The sequence below is a fragment of the Pieris brassicae genome, chromosome 9, assembly GCF_905147105.1.
Source record: "Pieris brassicae chromosome 9, ilPieBrab1.1, whole genome shotgun sequence".
Taxonomy (NCBI): Eukaryota; Metazoa; Arthropoda; class Insecta; order Lepidoptera; family Pieridae; genus Pieris; species Pieris brassicae.
This window is the reverse complement of record NC_059673.1, coordinates 13483253-13502088: the sequence shown is the minus strand read 5'-3', so window position 1 is coordinate 13502088 and position 18836 is coordinate 13483253. Positions and strand designations below refer to the sequence as shown.

Genomic DNA, 18836 nt, shown 5'->3' with positions numbered 1-18836 from the left:
ATACCCAACCAGATAATGAAAATAACGGTATCCCTATTTTATCTGACGCAATCGATAGGCAACTAAAACAATTTCATATTAGGTCAACCCCAGGTACCACTTACATGGTAGAAGATAGGTCGACCAACCGACGCACTGTTATTAAAGACGTTTTTATTACCGTAAAAAACACAGAACAGGAAATAATTCGGTTTCTTTAAGAGCACACCATTGCAGATCGCATATTCCACTGTTATTTTTATAACGATGAATTGTACCCAACATTTTGTAAAGTTTATTGTACCACATTTAATAATCGAGGCCCAAAACTTATTAGATGTACCACGCGCGTTACGCTAGTTGAGAATAAGAACGAACAGGAAGCGTTGATTAAGAAGTATCATGAAGGTAAGACAGTACACCGCGGTATACAGGAAACACTTAAGCAATTGCACAGAAATTACCATTGGCCTAACATGTTACTTACTATTCAAAGGTATATTAACCAATGTGACATTTGTTTGAAAGCAAAGTATGAAAGAAACCCTTTAAGACCCCCTTTAGCAGTTACTGAAACACCTCGTAAGCCCTGGGAACATTTATTTATGGACTTATATTCAGCAGGAGGAGACCTTTCTCACTATAATAGATAATTTTTCAAAATTCGCACAGGTAGTTCCGTTAAACGCATGCAGTAGTATACACGTAGCCGAAGCATTATTACAAGTTTTCTCTGTTTTAGGACTCCCGCATAAAATTACAACAGACTCAGATAATAAGTTCGATAATGACGTTATTAAGGAAATCTGCTCTCTACATGATATTAACATTCATTTTACAACCCCGTATAACCCTAACTCGAACTCACCAATAGAACGTTTTCATTCAACTATAGCTGAAATAGTTAGAATTCAGCGTATGATTAATAAAGACGACCCAATTCAGTTAATTATGAAATATGCCATAATAGCTTACAACAACGCTATTCACTCGGCAACCGGTTATTCACCACACGAGTTATTATTTGGTCACACAACTTCACGTAACCCATTGGAGCTGCACTTTCCGAAGGAATTTTATCAAGATTACGTCCTAAAGCATAAGGCAAACGCAGAAGCTATACAGCAATCTGTTACTGCCCTGATGTCAACAAATAAAGAACAGGTAATAGCCAGGCGTAATAAGCAAGCTGTAGACATCGTATTCAAGGTAGGTGAAACCGTATATAAACAGGTGGCGAAAACAGCAAGGAACGACAAAACTAAACCCGTATTTAAAGGTCCGTATAAAATTATTCACCTCCACCCTAATAATGTAGCCGAGATAATAGGTAGTCATCCAAATTCTAAGTCGATTAGAGTTCATTATAAACTCCTTAGAAGGCCCCACCTTGTTCCAGGGTCCTCATCGCAGGAGCAATCATGCTCTGTTCAAGAGGTGACGTAATCCTTAATCCCGTCAACAACAATCCGGGAATCCTTTTGCTTAAACAAGGGCGGATAATGAAACAAATAGATATTTTTAATTTAGCATGTGTGTATAACATGACTTATTTGCAGTCAACCATTAATGAGTTAGCGACATTATTCGCAAGCATAAATACCACAGAATTGTATACAATGCATACAGATCAAGTGCAAAATTCTTTTAGAGCTCAAATAGAACATAATCTATCTTTAGTGAATAGAAAAATTGATTATATTATTCCCAGAATGTTAGGCGCAAACGAGGTCTTATTAACGGTTTAGGCTCAGTTATAAAGTCCATAACAGGTAATCTAGATCAACAAGGCGCTCTTAAGTTTGAAGCTGATATTTTGGCCATTAAAAAGAAGGTTACTTCTATGCAAAAGGTTCAAAAGAAGACATTAGTAATAGCCGAAAACACGATAAAAGAATTTGGTCTCCAATTAGATAAAATCAATGAAAATCAGCGAAAGTTAGTTTTGTATTTGGAGAATACAACAAAGACGAATGATGTGCTAGCTAATCACGTTCGTAACTTAGACATTTATGTTCAAATAGATTTCAGTTTGCAAATTACATTAGATAAGTTAATGATATTAGAAGATGCTATAACATTTTCGCAATTAGGTGTTATGCACCCTAGTATTATAAGTCCGCAGAATTTAATATATGAATTATTACAGCTTGGAAATATATACAATTTAGAACCAATTACAGATTTAAATATAGGAAATATAAGAGAACTAGAAAGGTCAATAACAGTAAAAGGGTATAGTACTAAGCACTCATTAACATTTATTTTACAAATACCTTCTATTGATAAAAGTATATATGACCTTATTCATTTATATTCTATCCCTGATACCGAGTACCTCACCATTATACCCAAATCCAAATTCCTTGCAATTGGAAGCGATGAGTACGCATACCTCGACAACAGCTGCATGTCGATCACCGAGAGCGTTCATCTCTGCGAGTCTCTGCAAATGAAATCCTTCACAAAATCAGAAGATTGCATCGTCAACCTCATAAAACACAAGAATGCCAACTGCAGCCGTGTTAAGATGGTACTAGGTGACAGCAAGATCCAAAAATCGCGGGACAACACGTGGCTGGTCATACTTAAACGAGAAGAGATCGTAAGAGCACAATGTGGGACCAACACATCTTACCATCGTGCATCGGGAATCCATCTTATAACCGTAACAGAAGATTGTCGCGCAGAAGTTGCGAACATGACGCTGCAGTCACATGTCACGAAATTAGACTTAGATGAAATAATACCATTGCCCCAAAAACAAGTCTCACCTGTGGATGTCGTGCGGTATCAAGTAAATTTGCAAGATCTGGAATTAGATAACGTTCGGCAACTACTGGACAAGGCTGAAGATCTGGAGAAGCAGGGTGACATCAACGACTGGCCTAAGATGATGTCAACTCCAAGCTGGACAACTATCATCCTCTATCTATTACTGATATGTGCAGTATCATGGAAAGTATATAAAAAGTTATCAAGCAGATGCACCAAGAACGCACGGAAGATCACGCCTACCAGTGGCGACACTGGTGGAAGCTGTAAAATCAGCTTCTCTCTGAAGGACGGAGGAGTTACCAAGGCATAACCCTTGGTAATCGCTGACGTTGCACTCAGCGATTTCGCCGACTATAGTTTATTTGAAAGTTAATTATTGTATTCGCATTATTTAGATTTAGATCAGTCTTGTAGTAGATTTCAAATTGTAAAGACATATAAATAAATAAATTCTTTTTTTAATGTCTTTTCGGTCTGCCTGAACATAACTCGAGTCTAAACCATATTCCATATCTCTTACATGTAAGTATAATTAGTAATTTATGTGCCCGATTATACAAACAATAACAACTTCTTAAACATTAAACCTCTTTACAGTATAGCTGATAGATTATCGTAGTGCTATTTGTTCAAATAATGCTGGCTGGCCATTTAATTAGGGACACTGAGATATTGCGTTCTATTTTTAAAATTTGAATCTCAATACTTTTTTACTTCTTCTCTTATTGTTACGTGGTAGTTTTGGCGGCAATCCCGATATTTATTTTAGGTTTTGAAAAATATTTTAAAGAAAAATGGATAAAAATAAAAGTTGCGATCCAACACTACGAAAAATTATCATGAAGTTTGTTGTCGACCATGGTTGGCCATACCGAAGGATAGCAGAACATTTAAATTGTTCAAAAACTATGGTATACAATGCAGTGCAACATGTCAGACGCAATAACACAGATTTAAATGTGCCCAGAACAAAAAGATCGAGAAAAACAACTCCGCAAGAAGATATAATGATAACCAGGTTAGCTAAGAAAGATCCATTTCTAGGCTCTATTTTAATTAATCACAAAGTGTTTGGGACAGACGAAAGAGCTGGTGTCTCGGCTAGGACCGTTCGATGACGTCTGGTAGAAGCAGGGTTGTTCGTTGTTGAAGAAAGAACATAGAAATGCTCGTTTGGCGTTTGCACGTAAATATGGACATTGGACCTACGCCCAATGGCAAAATGTATTATTCTCTGACGAGACCAAGGTTAATTTGATTTCTTCAGATGGAAGGCAATACGTACGGCGTCCAGTAAAAGCGGAAATGAATCCAAGATTCACAAAAAAGCAGGTGAAACATGGCGGTGGAAACATTAAAATGTGGGGTTCATTTTCTGGACGTGGAGTGGGACCTATGAGGAAAGTTCAGGGTAACTTAGACCAACATCAATACAAGGCAATATTGGAGGAAACGATGCTTCCCTATGCTGAGGAGCATCTCCCTATTATATGGACGTTTCAGCATGATAACGACCCGAAACATACCGCCCGTTCAGTCGTTTCTTACCAGTCAGTCAGTATCGGTGCTAGATTGGCCAGCAAATAGCCCGGATCTTTACCCAATCGAGCACCTTTGGCACGAAATCAAGAAAAAAGTAGCCACTTATCGTACCACAATTTTAGATGAACTTAATGAAGCTTTTTGTGAGGCATGGGCAAACATTCCTGTCGAAACATGCCAGAAACTGATAATGTCTATGCCACATCGGTGTCAAGCGGTAATTACTAACAAAGGTTTTGCTACTGGGTACTGATTTTACACGTAATAAAATGGAGCTGTTAAAGATATTATAATACTGCAGAATACTAGTTTTGTTTAACTCTATTTTTCATTATAGTTTACTGTCCTTAATTAAATGTCCAGCTACAGAATTATACCTTAAAATTGAATACATATTCAACCTTTGATATTAAATACTTTTTTCTATTTATTTATTCTTTTATTTACATCCATTTAAAGCATAATAATCGGACCAAATTATGCAAATAATAGTTACTGAGAAATCAATAGGGTTTTATATTTGTATGTACATAACCGGTTATTGTTCTTCACTATCTTGCATGTCCCTAATTAGTTGACCACGACTGTATATATTTACTATTTTACACATATTATTATATTCGACATTGGATTCCCACAAAAAATTAATACTTTTATCTACTATTATTATTGATAGCTTTGCTTACTTTTGCTAACAAGAGGAGGGGGGAATTGCAATAAATCAGAAAACCTTGCAGAATACTTAAAGGCCCCAGTGGGATTGAGGCGTTATTGAATTTTGGTAGTGCGTACAGGGAACGCAGGGCATGATTAAAAGTAGGGCATGATTAAAAGTAGGGCATGATTAAAAGTAGGGCATGATTAAAAGTAGGGCATGATTAAAAGCAGGGCATTATTAAAAGTAGGGCATGATTAAAAGTGCGATCGGTGCCCTGAAACCGGTATACTTAATAATTTAGGCTAAAGTAATATTTGAAATATTATAAGGAATCGATATAAATAAAATATTGTACGATAATTCGTCGTTTGTGCTCGCACTTTATCCACATGACGCACACTAAGCACGCTAAAGATGATGATGTTAAGAGATTTTTGTATATATAAAAATGTATATTTCTTTACGTTTGAACGTGCTAATGAAGCGGTTTCAAAAATAAAAAAAATATTTGTCAATTAAATACCTTTTAATGTCATGTCTGCGGAATTCATCGTCATCGCTGATATCCGACAGTTGCTCCGTTGGTAGACCAATAGGTTTAATCTGGAAATAATTATTAACCGACTTCAAAAAAGGTGGTTATTAGTTTGACAAGGTGGTTATTATTTCGGCTTCCAAAAACGTTTAAAAACATGGGGAGATTTAATGACAGAACAATCGAGGGTTTGCCGTCACTTGTTATTTTTTAAAGAACTGGGGGCAAACGGGCAGGAGGCTCACCTGATGTTAAGTGATACCGCCGCCCATGGACACTCTCAATGCCAGAAAGCTCGCGAGTGCGTTGCCTGCCATTTAAGAATTGGTACGCTCTTTTCTTGAAGGAACCTAAGTCGAATTGGTTCGGAAATATTTCAGTGGGCAGCTGGTTCTACATAGCGGTGGTGAGCCGCAAAATCTGTCTTGTAAAACGCTCAGTTGTGGAACGGCGGACGTCGAGGTGATACAGGTGGAATTTCGTATTCTTGCTCGACTCCCGAAGATGAAACTCAGCTGCAGGTATAAATCCGAACAACTCTTCTGAACACTTTTGAATTGTGTGCCTTTCTTCTTATTAAAGATATATCGAAACGAGGTATGTACTCAGGAAAATTGTGAATCGACGGCCACCTTGCTTTGTGGTACAATACGTAATAACACATTACCTGCATACCAAAAATTCCACACAGTCAAATAGTCTATCGGTAAGGCACAATGCGTATCACTATCAATTTAAATTTTGCAATATATACCTTAATTTTCGGTTTCGAAGGGGCAGCTACGATAGGCGGCGAAGGCTCTTTGCTCTCTGAAAAAAAAGAACTTCATATAGGTTAAAATATATTTACTGATATTATGTGTCGTCAGAATGCAAAGCACGCGAAACATCGGAAAATTTTTAATTCAAAATTATGTAAATAATTATAAGTTTATAATAATAATACATAGCTTCAATCCGTGTGTTAGGTAAAAAGTGTTTTCTTAATATGGATAAGCCATCTCAACAAAAGACAATACTATAATACGGAATAGTTTAGATTATACCTGACTTACCTAACAAGGCTAAGTTGGATATCAGGTCACCGTCAATTACTTCTTCAAAAGTGCATCCATCAGCCTCAGAGAAATGTTTTCCAGAATATATCCATGGCACAATTTCATCTCTGTTGAAGAATGCTTCTAAGATACAGATGCATAGTCACTATATTATGAGGCTGGCATTTTAAACGAAAATTTGAGACCACGCAGAATGTATAGGGTTTTTATTTATTCAAACTATTTTTTATATAAACAAGGGCAAAGGGTCTTCTAATGTTGACTGATACAGCCTTCCATGGACACTCACATTGCCAGAAGGCTTGCAAGTACCTTGGCGACCTTTTTAGAATTGGTACGCTCTTTTCTTGATGGACCCTAAGTCGAATTGGTACGGATATACTTCAATCGGCATCTAGTTCCACAAAAACGAAACAGCCGTAAAAACGCATAGTTGCGGAAAGACGGAGGTCGATGATGAACCTCAGTTGCAGGTATTAATCCGAACAACTCCTATGATCGCTCTCCATGGTAAATGCGATAGAAGATGCAGGGATAACCCCACATCGGCCTTTCTCTCTTCCAATTACCCAAGAAAGTCATATAAAGGAATGTCCCAGAAGTGCGTAACTAAATGAAAAAGTTTTTTTTTCAATGTTCGTTCAAGTATTACGTCACGCTATTTTTGGAGATTCTTGACCCCCCTCCCACATTAAACGCGCCGTAACGTTTTTGTATCCAATAGTAAAACGTTTCGTGACCAAACCCAGTGACTCTTTATACCAAAAACTTACCATTATGAGGTGTAAGGTAATGGAAAGTGGAAAATAATATTAACAATAACAAGAGGACCCCGCCCATCGTTACGTAATACTTGAACGCTCCCTGAACTACTTGAAATAAAACTTACTTATTCCGTTGATATTCGTCCTTCTGAAAATTGACAGGTTTCATACGTCCATACTTCATTTCAATGCATTGAACGAGACGATTCATGACCATCATCTGACCAGTGCGACTGCACTTCTGATTGCGGTAAGGCAGCAACGCCTTGTGCGCCTTTGGGAAATGTTTGCTCTGAAATATTTTATATTAACTGTTATACACTTACTAGACTGTCTCTATCTATCATAGGGCACACGCACATTTGACGGAAAGAAACAGATATAATAGTGCGTAATTGTTAGTTTAGTTGTAACATTTAAAAGTATTTGTTCAGTTTTGTCACCCAAAGTCCCGCATCAGTTGGGATTTTCTCATGAATTCCCCAATGGACGGCTTTCTTGCACGAAATAATAAAAGTTTAGACATAAAAGTAAACAGTGTTATATTTACAGTTCGAATTTAAGTTTATTAAAACTGTATCGATCGTACACACGCAACCACAAAAACTAGTAGATAGCTAAAGATAGTAGTAACATAGATAACTTTAAAGTAGTACGTGCGGCACTGCGACTTGTGTACTATTGTTACATGCTCGTAACTCTTTATAAATATATTTTGGAATCATAAAACATTAAATCAAATAATTATTTTCAGAAACCGTGGTCTGTCAGTCAGAAAAACATGTATGTTTATGGCCAAATATTTTTTTTTCTCAACGCTGTGTTACTTACTATCTATAAATAATAGCACTTATAAACCAAAAATAATTACGAGATAATGGATCCGATGCGAGTAACAGGTCAAATGGTTAACAATGGTCCTCGGGTGTCCCTGCTTGAAGCAAAGAGTACACATGTACTGCGGCTCGTGGTGGGATTCCTCAGGCGGGTGCTCCACCAAGTACTCGACGCCTACGAGCGGAGCCCTTAAAACCAATAATACAAATATAGAAACTGAAATAATAGAAAGATATCAATCAGAATAGAAGACTGTAAAAAATAAAGTATTATTCCGCGTAATCGGTATAACACATGACTTTAAAATGCTTTATGGAGTAAAAAAATTGTTAATAATTATATTAAAAATACTCCAAACTAATGTTTATCCATATTTAAATCAATCCATAATTAAATATATTGATTTTTATACGTCAGTCAATAGTCTTGTGGTCATTTAGCAATCGAGTTGGCACGAGTTTATTGAATTATTATAAAGTGACATAATATTTATTTATCTATTTCTTAACAATTATTCTTATTTTTAATTTTATTTTCACAAGACTTCATTACTTACATTGCTAACTTTTACTACTATTATTATTAGTCTCTACTAAGTATTAGTATATTCCATTCTTATTCTTTTTTCGACTGAGGCACAAACTTGCTGTTGAATGACCAGCGCTGTGGAACAACTCTGCTCCTCAGCATAATGCTGAGCCAGGGCCAATTACAACCACAGCACATACGCATCACATACTTAAAACGTTCCTTGTTGTTTTAGACAAAAATTTGTTACCTCTCTTTTTTTAACTTTGATAGTTTAGATGTTTTGTTAGTAATAAATGTTATGTCTATGTCTATTCGTTGTGCTATTCTGTCGCCTAAAAGCTATGTTTAAATAATACTTACTTCGTATCATCAAGAATGTCTTGTATGTGGCATCGTAAACTTCTATAATGACCGTATTTTTGTTCCAGCGGATCCAATATTTCTTTTGGTTTTTCATCTTTAAGGGTCTTGAGCGCCTCTGAAACTTTAAGGATGTGTTAATTTTGATTAAAAGGAAACTGCGTTCTTATATAAAAATATATAGCATATAATATTTTTTTTAAATACCAGATCGAATCGCGGCTCCTTTTTCATGAAGAATATAAGGATGCTCATGGAATATTGACAAAGGCCACACAGATTTCTGGGACAGCTTCATCTTATGTCTTTTTCCCGAAATGTGGAGCTGCAAAATACGTATGTTAAAAACTATATATAATGATATTTATTTGTTAAATACGAATTGAAATTTATACTTCACTAGATTTTACCGGCCACAACTCTTGCGAACTTACTCAAAAGACATTTTCAATATTTTTTGAAGTGAAACTGGGTAATTTTTTTCGAAGAAAAGGGAGAGCGATTGAGGGCGAAACTAAGGAAAGAAGAAGAAAGGAAAGGAGATCGAGAAAAAATACACGCTATTGGCTGATTGATTGGTGAATTCGTTTAGAACTCTATACAGCAATTTTGTTGCATTACGTCTTGTGCAGTAAACGCAGATGTGTAAGAAGTATGAATATATATATATACATGGAGTTATCATATACTGGTACATGACCATCTATTGGGGCTTTACCTTAGTAATAATTAATTTACAAAGATGTTTCAATTCAGACATGTGTACTTTGTACGCACGCACTTGTTTTGTTAAATTGTTTTATGTATATAATATATAAAAATGTAGTAAAAACTATTTATACAATTTAGTCATTGTGATGGTTGTTTGTTTGACCCTGAACTGCAGAAGTCTGCCGGAAGTGAGGCGATGAAGTCAGCGTAGCCGTTTCATACTGCTCTCAGATGTCGAATGTTTTACCACTTGTCGTGGCCAGATCGTTAAATTAGTCACCGATCGTTGTATCACTAACATTTTAAACATTTCATTGACCATTTAGTTTCAGAAGGAAACATATATAAAATTATATTTATTAATGTCCTACATAATTATTCTATCTTTACGTTATTGATAATTAATTAATTGTATACATAATAATCAATTCAATTCATACCTGCAGGACCTGCTCTCCGCTACATTGCGCCGCGCAGGGAAAGCACAGATAAATCCAATTCCCAGGACCGTCGCGCCCTCGCCGCTCCACCATAGCACGAGCTGACCCATCTTCTACTCTGATCTTCAAAGTTTCTAAATGTTCCAAAAACTCCTGTTCAGCCTGTAAAAATATCATTATATACTTAAAAACTAGCTGATCAGTTGACGAATCTCACTTAACCACAACAACAACACTTAACACAGGGATCAAAAATAAAATACGACAAAATTTTATCTTCAATATATTTATTTCTTATCTATAGGTAATATGTTTCTGTAATATACTCACCGGAACCACTTCTATTCTAGCACAAACACAAGACTGTATTCCGTAAGACATATTGTCTTATTTTAAGTACGGTAATATTAAATACCTTTACGTTTTATTCCGTTGGAAGGCGAAAGAAGCATTCGATACAATTTTAAAGAGAAACACAACTATAGTTAGTTCTCTTGTTTTACTAAATTTAGTTAGTTCTTTCGTAATAAGATTTCCATTCCATTCCATTAAACAGAGTCACAACTGGCTAAGTTACAAATGCTCAGTATGACACCCGTTTCTCAAATCCAATAGATTTTTGACATACAAGTAGCTTAGCTCAAATTGCTAAATCTGAGTTAAACAGCCAAAGACCCAGTTGGAATATCGGCACGTAATACCTGGCAAGGTTTGGCGTGGAGGGGAGAGAAAACGCAATTAATGACAATTATTTGCCTTTTGGAAATTTATACGAAATTAATTATAGTGAAATTGTTTGTCTCTTATGAATATCGAGTTGTTTCAATGTTAGTATCATCTACCATAGTATATTCTTTATTATCATTTAATATCAACTTGTAAACCATAAGTGAAAACAGAACATTTTCCAATTATGTTAAAAAACCTTTTTAGCCAATTATTTTCTTCAGAGGCGAATGTATCTTGCCACATCTTCACATACAATTAATAACTATGAGGATATGGTTGAGAATTGCCATAATAATTTATTTGAAACATAAAACTATTTGATTATATATTTAATAATTGCCTAACCCAAAGGATAAACAAGTCTTAAACTTTCACTATTCTATTATTATACTACTGATTGTTTGACAAATTATGTTACATTAATGTAAGGAAATTATAATTCAGTAAGAAATAATTATGTGGAGAAATTATTTTTTTTATACAATTTTTTGCCTATAACCAGTATTAAAATAATTAATTTTCTCGATACCAAGTCCCTAAGATGGAGAAAATCTTCAATGCAAGTTGTGTATTATTAACCAAATATTATAATAAATATATGATTGATTAGCTGTTTAATGGTATTATGATATAGTAAACAAGATGGCACAGAAATTTACAATTTTAATTTTTTTTTGTCTTTTTTTCTAATTTTGTCAAATCTTCAAAAGCAAGTCTTCATTCATACATGCATAGTTCATAATGATAAAAATTTAGAAATGGTAAAATCACGAATTTTGAATAATTAATATTGTGATTGATAGGTAAAATAAATAGTTCTTGAGTCCTAAATAGTTCACTGTATACCGGAACACTTTACACAAACACACCAACTTCTTATTAAGCATCAACAAACTATAGCATTCCTCAAACACATTAAAGCTTTTAATCTATGCTATTGTACTAATGCCAATTTCTAACATAAAAATGAAATGTTTTTTTTTCTTTAATAATTAATTACTATGTCCTCAACATATATGTATAGTTATATACCTGTTCTACTAATAAACAATGTAAAATGAAAATGTTCCATGCAAACCAAATCGCATTTAATAGTATGTGATTATCCTCTACAATTTATTTGAAGAGGTTTAAGAAAACTATCTATTAAGAAAGAACTATTAAGAAATCTAGAAGACTTCACTAAAAGTAACTAAATGTTTATAAATGGTTTAAATGCAATATGAATATAAATATTTTAAATCTCTATATTTACCTTAGTGCCTTCTAAACCAAGTTTTTTTGGTACTTCTGTCACAGTATCTTCATATCCTTCAGCGCCTGGTGGACAATCAGGAAGGTCCATCGTGATTCACTACACTTTAAATTTATAACCGATGTAAGGGTATAAACTTATTTTCACTTCACTATCTTCAAATCTTCTGAATCTTGAGCAATTACACTGCAATGAAATTAGTGTAAAGATAATTTCTAGCTATAGTATTTTGGTTGTTCTTTACATTTACTATTAAAAACAAATTGATACTTACTCAAAATTTTATTGTAGAATACTTACATCCTTGTGATGGTTTGGTAATTTTCACAATGTGGGCATAGTTGAAAAGTTTTTAAACAATAACAGACTTACAATTTTTTTTATTTAATATTTTTTATGACCTATAGACAAATCTTAGAGGTAACATCGGTTTTTTTTTTTAATTTGCTATAACTATAGCTATAACTATATAGCCTTTCTGAACATTTTATAACAACCCAGTTATATAATGATTAAAGGCCCTTCTTTACAACAACAACAAGTCTTATATTACTAAATATTTTTTCACAGTACAGAAATTGTAAATTTTTAACAGATTATAATTATCATCATCATCATATATATTTTTTGTAAATTTCATAACCTTTATATTTCTAAAATACAAAGTTTTATATAGAAAATATGTATGTTATTTAATTATGTTTGTTTATGATGCAAGATCACATATCAAAATCATTAGATATTTTAAAAAGTAAAACAAAAAATGAATACAAAAATATTTATATTATATATTATTTATATGTACTAGGTAATAAATCTATCAGTTTATAATACAATCAAATATTTTCTCTCCTTAAATAAAAGTATTAATTGGATTTATAAGTTTTTCCTTCAATGAGTTGCTAACTTTTTCATGTTAAAACCTACTAAATTGATATTTTTGCTATAGACATTCGCGAGCATCGACCCCATTTTATCAGAATATGGAAATTGCTAATATTATAATTGTACTCACTCTTTACTCCAAGTACTAAGACCGTTTATTATATTAAAACAAAACAACATATATACTACAGCCGTATATTTCTTTCTCGGATAGAAATATTTAATAACATTGAACGTATTACGTATAGTATATCGTATGTAGTTACTAACCTGCGCAAGTATTGTTTACGTTGACACCTGACAAAACACTAAAAATATCTTATAATATTTATGCGTAATATACTCAACTATATTTAAAACATCTTATTAAATAAGATATTTAATTACTATACTACATTTAACACGCTAAATTATTCCATTATTAACAGCCATAAGCCAGTAGCCAATTTAGCCATACCACAGAGTACAGACTCATACTCTGTCGGCTGTACGCATCTATTTTTGCCGGCCTTAGGCGCAAAACGTATTCCACAGATTACTAATTAGTAGCGTAAATAAAATACTGATTAGTAGAGTAGAATAAAATACTGATCAATAGCGTACAGTATATTAACCAATTCTAGCATATACATTTGAGGAAGGAAATTTATGCAGAAGCCCTTGGGTTTGAGATAAAATCACTTATTATTGAGACAGGCAGACAGGCAGATAGGCCCTCTAAAGCCAATGCATTTTTTATGGGATTTAATCTCGAGTCCCTTCTCAACCTATGCAATTTTTTTTTATTTGGAAAATCCCTGAGAATTAGAGTCTGGCTTATGAAAGAAGATAACGAAAAAGCGCGGCAAATTAAAAAAAAATTAGTATGGTATCCCTAAAAGTTTGATATATTTTGTGGATTAAACTTACTTGATACTTGATTTTATTTTATTATTTTTTACATAGTAACTGTATTTCTATGACATTAAATACTATACGTATTTAGTATTTTACTATTGATACTTAAAATGACTGACATTGCATGGAAAACTAAAACTATATTTATTACAAAACACAACTTTATTCGGAATAATCAAAATCAGAATCCAAAAAATCTATATGCATAGATTCATCTGAGTCATTGCTGTTATCACTGTCTCTCACATTGATTATGAAACTTTCTAAGTGGACCTCTGTTGTCCTGTCCCTTTCTATATATTTATTTTCTACATGTACAAAATGATCAGTCATTTTCTTCCACTCTTCTGCAGTTACATTTTCATATGACTCTTTAGTGACTTGTTCTAACTGCTCTGTAGTCAATTTAACATTTTTATTTGCTACTTTGTGTTTTGCATACCAGCTCAATGGCAATTTGATCACAATGGTATGGAGGTAGTCTCAATACCGCATGGCCATTGTGCTTTTATATTGGCTCTGGTTTATACCGGTTTACTAGACATAGCAGTTCTGCTTTCGTATGGTAGGTAATAATAATAATAATCTTTATTTCTTCTCTCACATATACATACATAGAAGGTTATTATAATTAAACTAAGATGATAACATTTGGAAGTGTATGTAAGAGACTGGTCTCTGTAACAGGAGACCTGAGTGACAGATAGCCAGCCTCTCCACCACCGGACCGGAACACGTACAATCAGGTCATTGTCATTGGCTGTGTGTGCGCGCGTGTGTGTGTGTGTGCGCGTGCGTGTTTGTGTATGTGTGGGCGACTGGGTGTGTTACAGAGTAACAGTTATTAAATCTTCTGTTTCATCATAACTCAACGTCTTCAGCCAATTAGTAACCATTTTTTTACATTCATATTTCGATAGTGGGTAAATGTTAATTTTTTCATTTAATTTATTATACAGGTAACAGCCTAGGAAACCAAAGAATCTTTGCGAGAAAGAAGTTGTCCATCGAGTAATACGACAGCAAACTTTATGTTTAATCCGCTTGTTTATATTTAATTCGGGGTCGTAACTAGTTTTATAATGTTGTTTTAAAACTGTGTTGAGAATAAATAATTGACGAATTGTTAACACATCGGCTAGGGCATAAAGCTCTTTAGTGGGAAAAAGAAACGGTAAGGAATGACTTACTTTAGCACTGCTCGTTGGGCTCTTTCAAGTTTTAGTAGATTGGTTTTGAAAGTACCTCCCCACACAGTGATACAATAGCTTAAAATTGACTGACATAAAGCCTGATATACTACTTTAACAATTCTATTGTCTGCTATAAGTCTTAAAGTTTTAAAGATGTAAATGAGTTTACGAGTTCTGCATGAGAGAAGATCCACGTGAGAATTAAAACTCAAGTTACTATCGATAACTACACCCAAATACTTAACACTATAGGCAATGGAAATGCTTTTGCAATGGCAGAGTTGATTTGAAGAGCAAGTATGGGCTGTGATAGAAAAATAATCATGAATGTGAGACGGAACGTTTTTAATAGAGAAGGGCATACATTTTGTTTTATCAACATTAAGCGTAAGGCCGTTGCCTCTCAACCATTCATTAACAAGGCCAAAACCAAACTGAGCAGAATTATACACCTCATTCCAATTATTGCCAGAGAAGACAAGGGCAGTGTCATCTGCAAAAGATATTATCTTACCATTTGGCAACTGGAGGTTACATAACTCATTAATGAATGTTAGAAACAACGTTGGGCCAAGTACGCTTACCTGGGGGACACCGTAAGTTATTGGCAAGTCATTACTTACAAAGTCACCGACCTTAACCCTTTGAAATCTATTTTTAAGGTAACTTAAACTTAGGTGTCTCTGTACCTTGATTGGAACACCTCCAAGTGATTTTTGCTGCCGGCGTTGCGTCGTAAGTATTAGAAAAATTATTTAAAAATTTGTGTAATGTATTAAAATTCGTAAACAAACCGTACATTTACTATTTTTCTTCTATCGGTAATTAAAGATGTGAAATTCTGCATAAAAATCGTTATTTTTTTATATTTACCGATTATTTTCTATTGTTTTTGTACTTTAAAGTTTTAAATAATAACCCCCAACCACTTTTACGCTCCAGAAACAGTTATTTAGCTAACCTAAACGAACAATAGATAATAATTGGATTTTGAACAGCTCCGGCGCTACGGGAAATGTAGCTCCTCCACCCTTGCGTACCAAAGTACAGATATTTTATTCAAGCCTCCACGTGGATGCTGCTCTTCTTCCGCGCCTCCGAACTCTTATATACACTCTAGGGGTAGGCCAGACAAGACCACGTGGATAGTGGGGTGCTCTGATTCGGTTTTTGACAAACGATGACTGGACGCTATTAAAAAAAAAATGGCATTTAAATCGATGGTCCATGTTGGAAATTTTATCGTCGATACCTGAGTAGTATCGATACTTTCAAAATTTTGAAACCGTACACTAATTGAAACGTATAGTAATGTTATTTGCGAATTTGTATGAAAAAAATGGATCTCATGAACCGTAAGTTCCCGCAACCTAAAACTTTGCAAAACGCTTTATTTTAGTGAGGACTATCTACAAGAAAATATGGACATTTAAATCGATGGTCTATAATGGAAAGTTTATCCATTTTTTATTCTGTTATTTATCTTTCTGAATCAGCGAGGTTACCAATAGTTCTTACTATTGCATCGATTCCTTCTACATCCTCCAGATTTCCTGCGAAAGAAACGAAATATTCGATCAAATAAAACAAAGTTTAGGCTATTATACCTGTTAACTATTCGGAAAAAATATATAATAGAAATAAAAATGAGTAATTACATGAACTATGAAGGCAATAAATCATACTAACCTAAGAAATTCAACACCACACGTAAACAATCTTGTTTTTGGTAGAATTCAGCTTCTTTTTCTTGGAATTTGGATATTATGCAGAACAATATCTCTCAAACTCCACTTTTCAGTAAAACTATTGTTTTACTGATATTTAAATACGTAAATGAATAAATAAGAACAAAATAAACCAAAACGGATGTTTGTCAACAGCCATATTGAGAAATTGACAATGACATTCTGTATTGCAATCCGAAAGTTTTCAAATAATTCAATTATCTTCTTTCATAATCAATAATAATATTAAGATGTAATATGTTCTTGTACATATTTTGTTTTAAACTAGCTTATCCTTTTGTTTACTTTTGATGTCTTTGTTTATTTTTTCTCGCTTGTAGTTTCCCAACCTTTTACTTGAAACTAGCATAAAGTCAAAACTATTGCCATAATATAAAAAAATATATATCCTCTTTCATTTGCGAGACTCTAGTAAATTGAGTAATTTAATTAGTTTGTTGATAATTAGTTATAAATTTAAAATTGAGTTACATTTTCGGAATAGCTACTATATTCGCGATATTATATAGCGACTTACAAATATCTATGACAGTAGGAGAATCATGCGATATTGATATTCATAACTGAAGTTTACCCCACTCCTGTTACAGTTGCGTCTGCTGAGGCTTAAAATTACAATTATTAAAACATATCTGAGGAATTCAATGACACACGATCGGCTTTCATCCCTTTCTATTATTTCAATCTAGAATGATGTAGCTCATTATTAGTTTATTATGCTTTAATTAAAGATTTATTCATTATTAATTTAGACTTAGGAAAACAACAATTTTAAAATGTCATCACCAAATTATCCGTGTTTGGCTATTTTTATTAGTAACTGGATCGTCCGGATCCGTTAGGGTATGTCGAGGGCTCGTACGAGGCTTTTTTGTCGGGAAGGGGTAATAATTGATGCTTTTATGCACCAATGGGTTGGGATAATGTTTAGCCTTGTCGAAGTGGCGTGTGGACGCCAACTTCATCCATTGGGCTATGGTAGGGAGCTCCAGGTCGTGGTGGAGATCGATGTTTCTCACCTGTCACGTTACAAAACTCAAATTTCATTTATTTGTATAACTTAAGCATTTCTTCTCAAACATGACAAAAATCTAAACTAAACAACCAGACCTACTTTCGTATCACATACTTTTCACGAAGGACCAAGGGCCAGTCAGAGCCGAACATTATACATTTTTTTGTTTGTTTGTAAGAGTAATCCGATTCTAAAACTTATTACGATAATGATGGCATTATCTCTGTAGTATTACGAATTTTGACGTCTACTTTTTTTAACACCTAACATAAATAAAATTATATAGATAGGTATCACGCAAAATAAATCATATACCTACGTATCTTTTCAGTAAAATCATAAAGTAGGGAGCATCTGCTTAGGTTACATATACTACGCTGTTTCGATTTGAAATTTCATGGAATCTTTTTTTTATTGAATAATTGCGTATATTCTTACTTAAATATTATAAATGCAAAAGTGATTTACTCGTGGTAAATATAATATTATATCGAGTGCTAGCGGTAAGAAGCGTAGTATTCCCGTTTCAATGGGGCGAGGGCAACTGACTAGGTACTAAGTACTGACTAGTGGCTAGTGACATAAACGCCTAAAGTTCGGGTCGCATGAGACAGACCATACAGTGTTTCGCGGAACAAAAATGAAGTAAAAGCCAAATGATTTTTATTTAAATATTTAGTGAAATATACAAATCATTTAATAAAATCGCTAGTAACAGATTTTTTATTAAATAAAAACTTAATTAGACAAAAGTATTTGTACTTTTTTTGTATCAAAGAATTTATATTGTTTTGTGTTTTTAAGTAGAGTCAACCACTAAAAGTATTGTGAAGGATCAATACATATTTATCATACATATATACTTAGATCAAATCAAAACTGTGATGAGTGATAAAGCTAACGGCCAACTTTTGAGATATC

At 33.8% G+C, this 18836-nt stretch overlaps 1 protein-coding gene across 5 annotated transcripts in view; it reads right to left on the bottom strand.

The window, feature by feature from the left end:
- The window catches only part of LOC123714035 (uncharacterized protein CG7065-like), a 28097-nt gene extending 14583 nt beyond the window's left edge, over nucleotides 1–13514 (bottom strand). For 2 of the 5 annotated variants that reach the window (XM_045668062.1, XM_045668065.1), the window contains exons 1-10: nucleotides 13333–13514; nucleotides 12178–12363; nucleotides 10194–10355; nucleotides 9250–9367; nucleotides 9043–9166; nucleotides 8186–8339; nucleotides 7440–7606; nucleotides 6548–6657; nucleotides 6247–6302; nucleotides 5481–5560 (exon numbers count right to left, since the gene is read on the bottom strand). In XM_045668062.1, coding sequence (XP_045524018.1) covers nucleotides 5481–5560; nucleotides 6247–6302; nucleotides 6548–6657; nucleotides 7440–7606; nucleotides 8186–8339; nucleotides 9043–9166; nucleotides 9250–9367; nucleotides 10194–10355; nucleotides 12178–12267 — 1061 coding nt within the window. In that variant the 5' untranslated portion in view covers nucleotides 12268–12363; nucleotides 13333–13514. Of the gene's footprint in view, nucleotides 1–5480; nucleotides 5561–6246; nucleotides 6303–6547; nucleotides 6658–7439; nucleotides 7607–8185; nucleotides 8340–9042; nucleotides 9167–9249; nucleotides 9368–10193; nucleotides 10356–12177; nucleotides 12364–12451; nucleotides 12816–13192; nucleotides 13309–13332 lie in introns of those variants that run through there. The other 3 variants (XM_045668064.1, XM_045668063.1, XM_045668066.1) reach the window with 3 other exon arrangements.
- Between the last annotated feature and the right edge of the window lie 5322 nt (nucleotides 13515–18836).